Source organism: Lampris incognitus, chromosome 9, assembly GCF_029633865.1.
Source record: "Lampris incognitus isolate fLamInc1 chromosome 9, fLamInc1.hap2, whole genome shotgun sequence".
NCBI classification, from domain to species: domain Eukaryota; kingdom Metazoa; phylum Chordata; class Actinopteri; order Lampriformes; family Lampridae; genus Lampris; species Lampris incognitus.
In genome coordinates, this window is record NC_079219.1 from 36978353 (window position 1) to 36990765 (window position 12413).

General features: G+C 47.3%; 1 protein-coding gene across 1 annotated transcript in view; it reads right to left on the reverse strand.

Annotated features, from left to right (window-relative positions):
* cdkal1 (CDK5 regulatory subunit associated protein 1-like 1) overlaps positions 1-12413 on the reverse strand; it is a 505260-nt gene that overhangs the window by 17237 nt on the left and 475610 nt on the right. The window contains exon 15 of the mRNA XM_056286983.1: positions 10797-10961. Coding sequence (XP_056142958.1) covers positions 10797-10961 — 165 coding nt within the window. The remainder of the gene's footprint in view (positions 1-10796; positions 10962-12413) is intronic.

Here is a 12413-nt window from a genome sequence, read left to right on the forward strand (position 1 = left end):
GTATGTGTGTGTGTGTGTGTGTGTGCGTGTGTCCAGCAGGCATCAAAGAGGGCCTGAGGCAAACAGGGAGTGTGTCAGCTATTCCAGAAGGACCATGTATTCAAGTGTAGGAGAGTGTGTGTATCTTTGGCTGTATACACACAAATGACTGGCTCCTGGCCTCCAGCAATGGGCTGCTGATAACCCCTGTGTGTGAGCGTGTGTGTACGTCTGCGCATGTGTTATGATGCAAAGTGATGGCAATGCCACCCACTCATCCTGTCCTAGTGTGTGTAAATACATGAGCAATTGACTTAACTGTCCCCACCTTCTAATGCCCCCCGTCCAAGGTCTTTCTTTTTCTTCCTTTCCATTCACCCACCTATTCTCACCCAGATACAGATAGAGATAGAAATACAGGCAAACACATTCGAATGGACAGAAAGACAGGCATTTGTGTGTGTGTGTGTGTGTGTGTGTGTGTGTGTGTGTGTGTGTGTGTGTGTGTGCAAATCCACATGGGAGGGCAGCACTGAGTAATTGAAAGGATGTCTTGAAAGCATGGTTTGAAAGGGGATTAAAAATGAAGAGAGTGAATGATAGAACGGAAGATGGGGCCATTATAAATAGTGGATTTTTGGATAAGAAAGAAAGAGAAAAAGAAATGGAGGGCATCCGGGTGGCGTGGCGGTCTATTCCGTTGCCTACCAACACAGGGATTGGCGGTTCGAATCCCCGTGTTACCGCCGGCTTGGTCGAGCGTCCCTACAGATACAATTGGCCGTGTCTGCAGGTGGGAAGCTGGATGTGGGTATGTGTCCTGGTCACTGCACTAGTTCCTCCTCTGGTTGGTCAGGATGCCTGTTCGGGGGGGAAATAGTGTGACCCTCCCATGTGCTACGTCCCCCTGGCGAGACTCCCCACTGTAAGGTGAAAAGAAACGGCTGGCGACCCCCCATGTATCAGAGGAGGCCTGTGGTAGTCTGCAGCCTTCCCTGTATCGGCAGAGGGGCTGGACCAGCAACCGGGACAGCTTGGAAAAGTGGGGTAATTGGCCAAGTACAATTGGGAGAAAAAGTGGGGAAAAAGAAAAAGAAATGGAACAGAGAGGTCAAGGTCAAAAAAGTGGGGATAAAAAGGCATGCCAGTTTAACACTACAAAAAAGACCTGTTGGACTGGTATCTCCATACCATACTAGGTAGGTAAGGGCTGTATTCCTCATCTCACACTGATGCCACAGGTACAGTCAGCCCAGCCCACATTCCCATCCCATGTCCATCTCTGACTTACCACACTGACCCTCTCATTTTACCTCTCTGTCTCTCATTTCTTCTGTCAAATTAATCTTCCACATCCTCCATACCATCTCTCTGTCTGTCTCTTTCAGAGGATGCTCTTTGAAAAGAGCTGATTATTGGGGAGGCACTCCAGCTGCAGAGGAGGGAGGGCACTCCCTTCCTTCCCTGACCTCTTCTTCTTGCCTTTCTTAACTCTTGTGTCCTCTCCCGCTCTCCATTTTTGACCCCCCCCCTCTTGTCTATCTTTTAATTTCATCTGAAGATGAGGAGTGCTGAAGATACATTTTTTCCTTCTCTCCTTCACCTCATTGAATGAGAGCTCTCTCGCTCTCATTGTGCCTTCCTAAAAGGGCCATGGCTGGTCTCCCTTATTGTAGATAGCACTGTTAGGCATGATGGAGAACAGAGAGAGACAGGGAGACAAAGAGAAAGAGTGAAAAGGAGGGTTCCAATGACTTGCAACAAGGGAGCAGAAGGAGTAATGCCTGTCTGTTCACAATAGCCAATGTTCAGCTGTTTGCTTCTCTCTCCTTCCATCGCATCAACCACAGAAAAGAAAGCCAAGGCATTAACAAGTTGAAAGACAGAGAGAAAGGGTAAGGGATTAGTGAAGAAAAAAAGAAAGGAAGAACGACAGTCAACTGGTGAGGGAAAGAGAGGAAAACAGCCACTGGAGATGTAGGGAACACAACATCTAAATAACACAGGCAGAGATAAGAAACCCACAACAAAGTTTGAGGTTATCATTAAAACACTAAAATCTGTCAGAGATTTTTTCCCCCCCATTTGTTTCTATGCAGATGGTAAACGGGCTGAATGCAATTACTGCTGGGGAGAGACAAAGTTCTTGCTGGATTCATATCAAGGTAGTATGGACATTCATTTGGCCCTGGAGGTGGCCAATGGTGGTGAGGATGCAAGGAGTAGACGTGACGAAGATGTATGAGTTTAAATACTTTGGCTCAACTGTTCAAAGTAATGGGGAGTGCAGAAGAGAGGTGAAGAAGAGAGTGCAGGCAGGGTGGAGTGGGTGGAGAAGAGTGTCAGGAGTGATTTGTGACAGAAGGGTACCAGCAAGAGTTAAAGGGACGGTTTACAAGATGGTTGTGAGACCAGCTATGTTATATGGGTTGGAGATGGTGGCATTGATGAAAAGATAGGAGGTGGAGCTGGAGGTGGCACAGCTGAAGATGCTAAGATTTTATTGGGAGTGATGAAGAAGGACAGGATTAGGAATGAGTATATTAGAGGGACAGCTCAGGTTGGACGGTTTGGAGACAAAGTAAGAGAGGCAAGATTGCGATGGCTTGGACATGTGTGGAGGAGAGATGCTGGGTATATTGGGAGAAGGATGCAGAAGATGGACTTGCCAGGGTAGAGGAAACGAGGAAGGTCAAAGAGGAGGTTTATGGATTTGGTGAGGCAGGACATGCAGATGGCTGGGGTGACAGAGGAAGATGCAGAGGACAGGAAGAGATGGAAAAGGATGATCCGCTGTGGCGACCCCTTATGGGAGCAGCTGAAAGTAGTAGCAGGTGGCCGATGTCACGCCACTATCTTAAGATGCATTTTTTTTATATTTCATTAAGGATCTTGTGTTGCCCTAGAATTAGCCACACCCTTAAAAAAACACGAGAAGGGAGTTTCACTCTAGTCCATTTGGACTCTAGTCCAGACCTATTATTATTATTAACAACTTTCTTATTAAATTGTCTGTTCTTTTGTGTGGAACAAGGCTTTCTGTCAATGCTGCCCCAGCCCCGAGAGGAAAATCCTGCTGTACTAATGTACAAGAGGATGGGCAGAACTGACAGTGGTGTGACTGCCTGCCCTCTGTGACAGAAAAAGCTATCTTCACTACATGCTAGTTGTGCAAAGAGGCAGGCAGAAGCAAGTTCACTCAACCAGTGGTACACATAAGAAGTAGATGCTGTCTTTCTTCGTTCTTACAGTGCAGCCTGATGCCAATTTTCATCAGCACTCCCAGGTTCTTGCAGCTGTTCTACCATGGCTTATCCCTACAATGCTGGAGGCACTTTGGGCATGTGATTTGAGAGCCTGTAGTCATCAGTGCACATCAGAGGTAATTAAACACGTGTGTCAAGCCTAAGGTCATCGCTGTCCATCAAAAGGAGTGCATTCACACGAGTCCATCTTGGTGGCGTGGCTGTGATTTATGGTCTATTGCCTTGTTTTGAATCCTTGGATTATTTCACTGAGAGTGAAGGGTAGACACCTAAATAGGATCCAATCTATATTTACCACTAAATCTGAAAAAGTTACAATGAAATTAATTCATTAACTTAGGTAAACTACATGGCCACAAGTATGTGGACATCTAAACATCACACCCATATGTGCTTGTTGAACATCTTCTTCCAAAACCATTGGCATTAATCTGGAGTTGGTCCCCCCCTTTGCTGCTATAACAGCCTCCACTCTTCTGGGAAGGCTTTCCACTAGATTTTTGAACATGGCTGCAGGAATTCACCTCCATTCAGCCACAAGAGCATCAGTGAGACACTGATGTTGGGGAGAAGGCCTGTCTCACAGTCGGCATTCAATTAGTCCCAAAGCTGTTGGATGGGGTTGAGGTCAGGTCTCTGAGCAGGCCAGTCACGTTCTTCCTCACCAAACTCTGTAATCCATGTCTGTATGGACCTCAAATTGTGCACGGGGGCATTGTCATGCTGAAACAGGAAGGTCCTTCCCCAAACTGTTGCCACAAAGTTGGAAGCACACAACTCTCTAGATTGTCATTGTATGCTGTAGCATTACAATTTCTCTTTACCGGAACTAAAGGGCCTAGCCCAAACAATTGAAAATGTCCCCAGACCATAATTCCTCCTCAAACAAACTTTACAGTTGGCACTATGCATTCGGGCAGGTACCATTCTACTGGCATCTGCCAAACCCAGATTGGTTCATCTGATTGCCAGATAGTGAAGCGTGAGTCATCACACTTTTCCACTACATTGTTCCACTGTCTAATGGCAGTCTGCTTTATACCACTCCAGCCAACACTTGGCATTGCACAAAGTGATCTTATGCTTGCAGCTACTCAACCAGGGAAACCCATTTCATGAAGCTCCCAATGAACAGTTCTTGTGCAGACGTTGCATCCAGTGGCAGTTTGAAATTCAGTAGCTAGTGTTGCAACCGAGGACAGATGATTTTTATGCGCTTCATCACTCAGCGGTCCCGTTCTGTGAGCTTATGTCTTACCACTTCATGGCTGAGCTGCTGTTGCTCCGAGACGTTTGCACAAACACTTCACAATAACAGACTTACAGTTGACCAGAGCAGATATAGCAGCTCTTCAGTACAACCAATTTTACTGCCAACGTTTGTCTGTGGAAATTGCATGGCTATATTCTTGATTTTATGCACCTGTTAGCAATGGATGTGGCTGAAATAGCTGAACCCATTAATTAGCAGGGGTGTCCACATACTCTTGGCCATACCATGTATTTTGTTGACTCTAAAATTGCATTAGCATCTATTGGATTTAGCTGTTTACAGAACATCTCGCTGCATTGTGGAGACTTGAAGAAACAGTTCCTTCCTTGTCTTCTGAACTCAGCACACCCTGGCATAGACATAAAGGGGTGTACCATAAAAGTTCCTTACATTCAATAAACCACCCAACCATGAATCCACCCACCCATCCAATCCATCCATCAATTCATCCATCTATCCCTCCATCATCTGTTTGTGAATCTAACAACCTTAGGGCACACCACATCCATCAAACTTTTCATTCATTCATATATAGCCATAAGCCCACCTCTCCATTCCACTATCAGTCCATATTTTAATTTACATCCATCTACCCATGCTTTCACCTGTCTGTAAAGAAATTCCTCCCTCTATCAATCCTGCTGCATTGCCAAAAATCAGTATGGATGCTGGCTGGTGTGCAAACATCTATCTCTGAAATGACAGGTCTCTCTCATTCTCTGTTTCCCCTTCTCTCTCTTTGCTCTCTCCACAAGCTGACGTGATTGACTTTAATGAATTCCTTTGTCAACCCGAATGCTCCGCTTTTCAATCCTCCCTCTTTTATTCGCTCTCTCCTTCATTATTTTAGCATATGTTGAATCAAATAAGACTTTCTAGCACCTCTCCATCACTCATCACACAACCCTCTCCCTGACTCTAGGTCTGTTCTTCTCCTTTCCTCCCACTCTCTCTGTCAAAAGGTTTGCTATTATGGACTTTATAGTTTGAGGAGTACACTGATGAGCCAAAACATTATGACTACTCACAGGTGAACCGAATAACACTGATCGTCTCTAAACAAGTGCACATGTCAAGATCTGGGCAGATTAGATGGTAAGTAAACAATCTGTTCTTGTAGTCAATGTGCTGGATGCAGGGGACATGGCCAGGAGTAAAGACCTGAGCAACTTTGACAAGGGCCAAATTGCTATGGCCAGACAACTGTATCAGAGCATCTCTGAAACGGCAAAGCTTGTGGGGTGCTCAAAGCTTGTGGTGAGTACCTACCGGCAGTGGTCCAAGGAGGGACAATCCCCAATCCAGCAACAGGGTGTTGGGTGCCCGAGGCTCATTAATGCATGAGGGCAACGAAGGCTATCCCATCTGGTCCGATGCAACAGAAGGTCTACTGTGTCATAAGTCACAGAACATTTTAATGACGGATACAGGAGTAATGTATCACGACCCAGAGTGCATCACACCCTGCTGCATATGGGGCTGCGTAGCCACAGACCAGTCAGAGTGCCCATGATGACCCCTGTCCACCATCAAAAGTGCCTACAATGGGCACGCGAGTGTCGGAACTAGACCTTAGAGCAGTAGAATAAGGTCACGTGGTCTGATGAGTCCTGTTTTGTTTTAGATCACATGGATGGCCGAGTACATGTGTGCCGTTTATCTGAGGAAGTGGTGGCACCAGGATGCACTGTGGGAAGATGATAAGCCGGTGGGGGAAGTGTGATGCTCTGGGCAATGTTCTGCCGGGAAACCCTGGGTCCGGCCATTCATGTGGACATCAATTTGACATGTGCCACTTACCTACACATCGTTGGAGATCAAATACATGGCAATGGTATTCCTTGATGGCAGTGGCCTCTTCTAGCAGAATAATGCACCCCGCTACACTGCAAACTTTGTTCGGGAATGGTTTGAAGAACACGATTAATTGTTCAAGGTGTCACGTTGGCCTCCAAATTCTGCAGATCTCGATCCCATTGAGCATTTGTGGGTTGTACTGGGCTGACAAGTCTGATTCAACTTGCAACTTATAAGACTTGAAGGATCTGCTGCAAATGTTTTGGTGCCAGATACCACAGGACACCTTCCGGGGTCTTGTAGAGTCCACACCTCGGCAGGTCGGCGCTGTTCCGGCAGCACACGGAGAACCAATAGCATATTAGGCAGGTGGTTTTAATGTTTTGGCTCATCAGTGTAAATTTGCCTACCTAATCTCACATTCATCTCTTGCTCTCTTAAATACACAGACACACACACATATCTCAGTGTGGTGAAGCCATGCACAGACTGCATGGAAATAGGTGCGTTTCAAATGTATATGGGGACATATGGGCCATGCATGAGTGTGTGTGCGTGAGAGACATGCAAAAGTACACTCTTATCTCACTCATCTCTGTCAGTTAACACCTAGTATTATTCAGGACTGTTCACATACACTCACCGGCCACTTTATTAGGCACACCTGTCCAATTGCTCGTTAACGCAAATTTCTAATCAGCCAATCACATGGCAGCAACGCAATGCATTTAGGCATGTAGACATGGTCAAGACGATCTGCTGCAGTTCAAACCGAGCATCAGAATGGGGAAGAAAGGTGATTTAAGCAACTTTGAACGTGGCATGGTTGTTGGTGCCAGACGGGCTGGTCTGAGTATTTCAGAAACTGCTGATCTACTGGGATTTTCACGCACAACCATCTCTAGGGTTAACAGAGAATGGTCCGAAAAAGAGAAAATATCCAGTGAGCGGCAGTTCTGTGGGCAAAAATGCCTTGTTGATGCCAGAGGTCAGAGGAGAATGGCCAGACTAGTTCGAGCTGACAGAAAGGCAACGGTAACTCAAATAACCACTCATTACAACCGAGGTATGCAGAAGAGGATCTCTGAACGCACAACACGTCGAACCTTGAGGCAGATGGGCTACAGCAGCAGAAGACCACACCAGGTGCCACTCCTGTCAGCTAACAGGAAGCTGAGGCTACAATTCGCACAGGCTCACCAAAATTGGACAATAGAAGATTGGAAAAACGTTGCCTGGTCTGATGAGTCTCGATTTCTGCTGCGACATTTGGATGGTAGGGTCAGAATTTGGCGTTAACAACATGAAAGCATGGATCCATCCTGCCTTGTATCAACGGTTCAGGCTGGTGGTGGTGGTGTAATGGTGTGGGGGATATTTTCTTGGCACACTTTGGGCCCCTTAGTACCAATTGAGCATCGTGTCAACGCCACAGCCTACCTGAGTATTGTTGCTGACCATGTCCATCCCTTTATGACCACAGTGTTCCCATCTTCTGATGGCTACTTCTAGCAGGATAACGCGCCATGTCATAAAGCTCGAATCATCTCAGACTGGTTTCTTGAACATGACAATGAGTTCACTGTACTCAAATGGCCTCCACAGTCACCAGATCTCAATCCAATAGAGCACCTTTGGGATGTGGTGGACCGGGAGATTCGCATCATGGATGTGCAGCCGACAAATCTGCAGCAACTGCGTGATGCTATCATGTCAATATGGACCAAACTCTCTGAGGAATGTTTCCAGTACCTTGTTGAATCTATGCCACGAAGGATTAAGGCAGTTCTGAAGGCAAAAGGGGGTCCAACCCGGTACTAGCAAGGTGTACCTAATAAAGTGGCCAGTGAGTGTATAACGACAGAGGGTACATGATTAAAAAACAAATCGTTGATGCTTGTGGAGCTTAATGAAATATGTAGTCGGTTCTACTGCAAGTGTGTGCGGCTCATAATTATTGCAAGGTTTTCGAATCAATGAGTCCCTTTATCTAGTAGCGCTGTGCTCCATCTCTGCCTCTTCCACTGTATCTGTCATCAACAGCGGACAGGGGAGGTCACAATGACCACGCTCATTATCATCAGCACCAGAGATTGCTCAGAGTGGAGGCAGCCATTCTGGTGGGCTCCCCTCACATATCTTTTTCATCCCCTCATCTCCAGACCAGTCAACAATGGATGATTCTATTACCACTTGCATAAATGAGCTGAAATCATAAAGAGGTAATACTTTGCAATTAACTGCAAAGAGCACTCATACAAATTTATGAACCCATAAAATCATGCGACCAGAATGTGACTGAGGTTTAGTTTGTCCGTCACTCTCTCAGACTACCGGTTTTGTCTGTCATCCCTCCTGTAGTTCTGTCTGTCTATCTGTCAGTCATTCTGCCAGTCTGCCTGTCTGTCTGTCTGTCAAGCCATCCATCTGTGTGTGCTGCCTTCTTCCCTTCTCAGTCATGCCTTCGGGAAGTTTTGCATTTGAAGACAATGGCTTTCTGTCCGTCTCTTCCTCCTTCTTTCTTTCCATCCTCCAACATCTTCCCTCACAGAGTTTGCAGCAGACGGCGATGACTTGCTCACTCTCCCTCCCCTCTGCATAACGCCCCCCCCCCCCCCCCAACAGCAAATCTGGGTGAAGGACTGGACATAATAAGTATCCGAAACTGTCTGGGAAAAGATATTTATTAGGCCTGGTAATAGTATATGTGTATGTGCATGTGTGCATGTGAGCAGAAATAAGAAAGGAGGAAAAACATGTGGGAGTGTGTGTATGCATGTTGAGAGTGCGTATTCGAAACTGTGCTGAACAGAGTGCATGTGTGTGTGACGCAGGATATTTGTGTGTGTGTGTAAGAGATTATGTGCACATGAAGAGAGAGAAAGAGAGCTGTCTGTGTGTGTGTCTGTGTGTGTGGGGGGGGCAATATAATAATTTTATGAGGCAGTGAGTTTCACGAGGTCTAGTCGTCGCTGCTGAACTTTTAGTAAATGCCATCACAGTTACAGTGCTGCTCTGTGTGATGCGAATTACCTCTTTCTCCCTTTATCTCTCTCTCTCACACACACACACCGTCCTTTCTTTTTTGTCTTTCCTCTCACTTCCATCCACTCACTCTATTCCTGCTCTTTATCTTACACCATGCCATCCTTTTGGCCGTTTCTCTCCTTTCATTCCTCTTCCATTCATCTGTATCCATCTCTCTCACTTCTTCCTGTCTCCCTTCGCCTTCTCTCTCTGGCAGTAAAGGTTGATGGAGTGTGAAATTAGAAAGTGTATCATATTCTGCTCTGTGGCTCCATGTCCTGAGCTATAAGCTACAGCTAGTCAGAGTGAAAAATAACATGCAGGAAGACAGACAGACACATTAACATAGAGAGAGAGAGAGAGAGAGAGAGAGAGAGAGAGAGAGAGAGAGAGAGAGAGAGAGAGAGAGAGAGACAGAGAGAGAGAGAGAAGGCGAGAGAGAGAGGTGAGAGAGCGACAGAGAGAGAGAGAGAGCGAGAGACGGCAAGAGAGAGGGCGAGAGAGACAGAGAGAGGGCAAGAGAGAGAGAGAGAGAGAGCGAGAGACAGCAAGAGAGAGGGCGAGAGAGAGCGAGAGAGAGCGAGAGAGAGAGAGAGCGAGAGAGACAGAGAGAGGGCGAGAGAGAGAGGGGGTGAGAGGGGGGCGAGAGAGTGAGAGAGAGAGACAGAGAGGGTGAGAGAGACAGAGAGAGGGCGAGAGAGACAGAGGGAGAGAGGAGTGAGACAGAGAGAGGGCGAGAGAGACAGAGAGAGAGGGCGAGAGAGAAGGGGGAGACGGGGAGAGGGGGGAAAGTAGAGAGACGTGGAGGAAGAAAGTTGGTGAAAGAGGGGTGAGGACAATGTAGCAAGTCACAGCTTTACTGGAATTACTCTTCTCACACCTGATTCGTCTGTGCTTTGCATGAATGCCAAAGCATGAATCAGTGAAGTATACGTATATGTGTACACGCACGCACACATGCATGCATGCACACTCTCTCTCTCACACACACACACGCCCGCACACATCTCATTCCTCTGCTGATTACACAGCATTAGGAGTCACCTGATATGTTTCATGGCGGTGATTTTCAGACGGAGTCAGAGTGAGCGCTGGAGAGACTTACACTGTGTCGGCTAACAGTAACTGATACCAGCACTTCCTGTGGTCGTTTCAGTTAACGCCTTATTGTAAGCTGCGCCAGACATTTCACAGCTCTTATATTGACAGCGTGACAGTCTGCTGAAGTGATAGTAAATGTAGCTGATGGGTCCTGCAGACCAGGTATTTGAGTAACCTATGCCTCATCGTGTGAAGATAAGGCATGTGTGTGCGCTGCTTTAACGTACACCTGAAAATGTTCAAACCACTCTTCTTTTTCTGTGGGGGTAAAAACTAAGAGAGCTTTACACTGAGTGTGTCTTTGTGTGTGTTCACATGTTCATGCATGTCTGTGTATGCAATTTCCTGTATACCTGCGTCAGTCCAGACACCTGTCCGTTCTGCAGCGGTGTCGCGATGGAGGGCGTGAACGGCTCACAGTCGTCTACTGGTTGTCCTTTCAGGAAGTGCTTTCCCGCCTCGTAGATGTCCACTTCGATCATCTTCCCTTTGAACGCAAGCCTCTTGGGCACCAGCACCTGTGAATGAGTGGAAACGAGAAACAACGGTTTCATCAAAATACTCAAAAATCCCCGAGGATATGGCTCATTGAAACAAAGTGTGATTGCGACACACAGTGTCACGTGTTGCAGTTGTGCCCTTGACATGTGAGGGCCTATTACCCCAAAAAAGTTGAACAGATTTTTTTTTAATATACTTTATTAATCCCCATGGGGAAATTCATGCTCTTCATTTAACCCATCCTAGCTGTGTAGCTAGGAGCAGTGGGCAGCCGCCGTGCAGCGCCTGGGGACCAGTTCATCTTGCCATGCCTCGGTCAGGGCCACAGACAGGAGTATTAACCCTAACATGCATGTCTTTATGATGGTGGGGGAAACCAGAGCACCCGGAGAAAACCCACCGCAGACACGGGGAGAACATGCAAACTCCACACAGAAAGGACCTGGGACGGCCCCCAAGATTGGATAACCCCAGGGTTCGAACTCAGGATCTTCTTGCTGTGAGGTGACAGCACGAACCACTGGGCCACCATTGGAGAGAATCATTGGACAGTTTGCTTCAGGTTATTAAAATGGGGGCATCTGGGTGGTGTGGTGGTTTATTCTGTTGCCTACCAACACGGGGCATGCTGGTTCGAATCCCTGTTTTACCCCCAGCTTGGTCAGGTGTCCCTACAGACACAATTGCCCGTGTCTGCGGGTGGGAAGCCGGATGTGGGTATGTGTCTTGTCGCTCCACTGGCGCCTCCTCTGGTTGGTCAGGGCGCCTGTTCGGGGGGGAGGGGGAACTGGGGGGGGGGAATAGCGTGATCCTGCCATGCGCTACGACCCCCTGGCGAAACTCCTCACTGTCAGGTGAAAAGAAGCGGCTGGCGACTCCACATGTATCGGAGGAGGCATGCAGTAGTCTGCAGCCCTCCCCGGATTGGCAGAGGGGGTGCAGCAGAGACCAGGGCGGCTCAGAAGAGTGGGGTAATTGGCAAATTCAATTGGGGAGAAAAAAAAGAAGGGTTGCTAAAATGACTCGGAAGGGGCTGTTCGACTTGATAATTAAAGGCAAAGGAAGGACACACAACATAACATAGTGAGCGGTGTTTGCCTTTTGGGCGCCCCAGTGGAAATCAAACAAGCGACCCTGTGGAATGAGCACTCGGCTGAACTAGACAGAACCATGAGAACAAGCCACTTCTTCGAGCAAAACTGTGCCAAAGGCTCATTTTATTTTCGGTTGGCTCGTTTGTTAGGGGTAGATAAGAACCCTTCGGCGACCACTCTTGGGGCATAAGAAAGACATATAGAGGCCAACCAGCAGATCCAGACAGTCCCTCTCATGTCTCCGTGTGTGTGTCTTCACGCACCTCGAGGATTATAATAAATAAAAGACCACATCAGGAAAGAAGTGCAGACCCCCTATTACCATCATCAAGCCGCCTGTGTGTATCTCTCCGCGTCTGTCAATTACATTTTCAA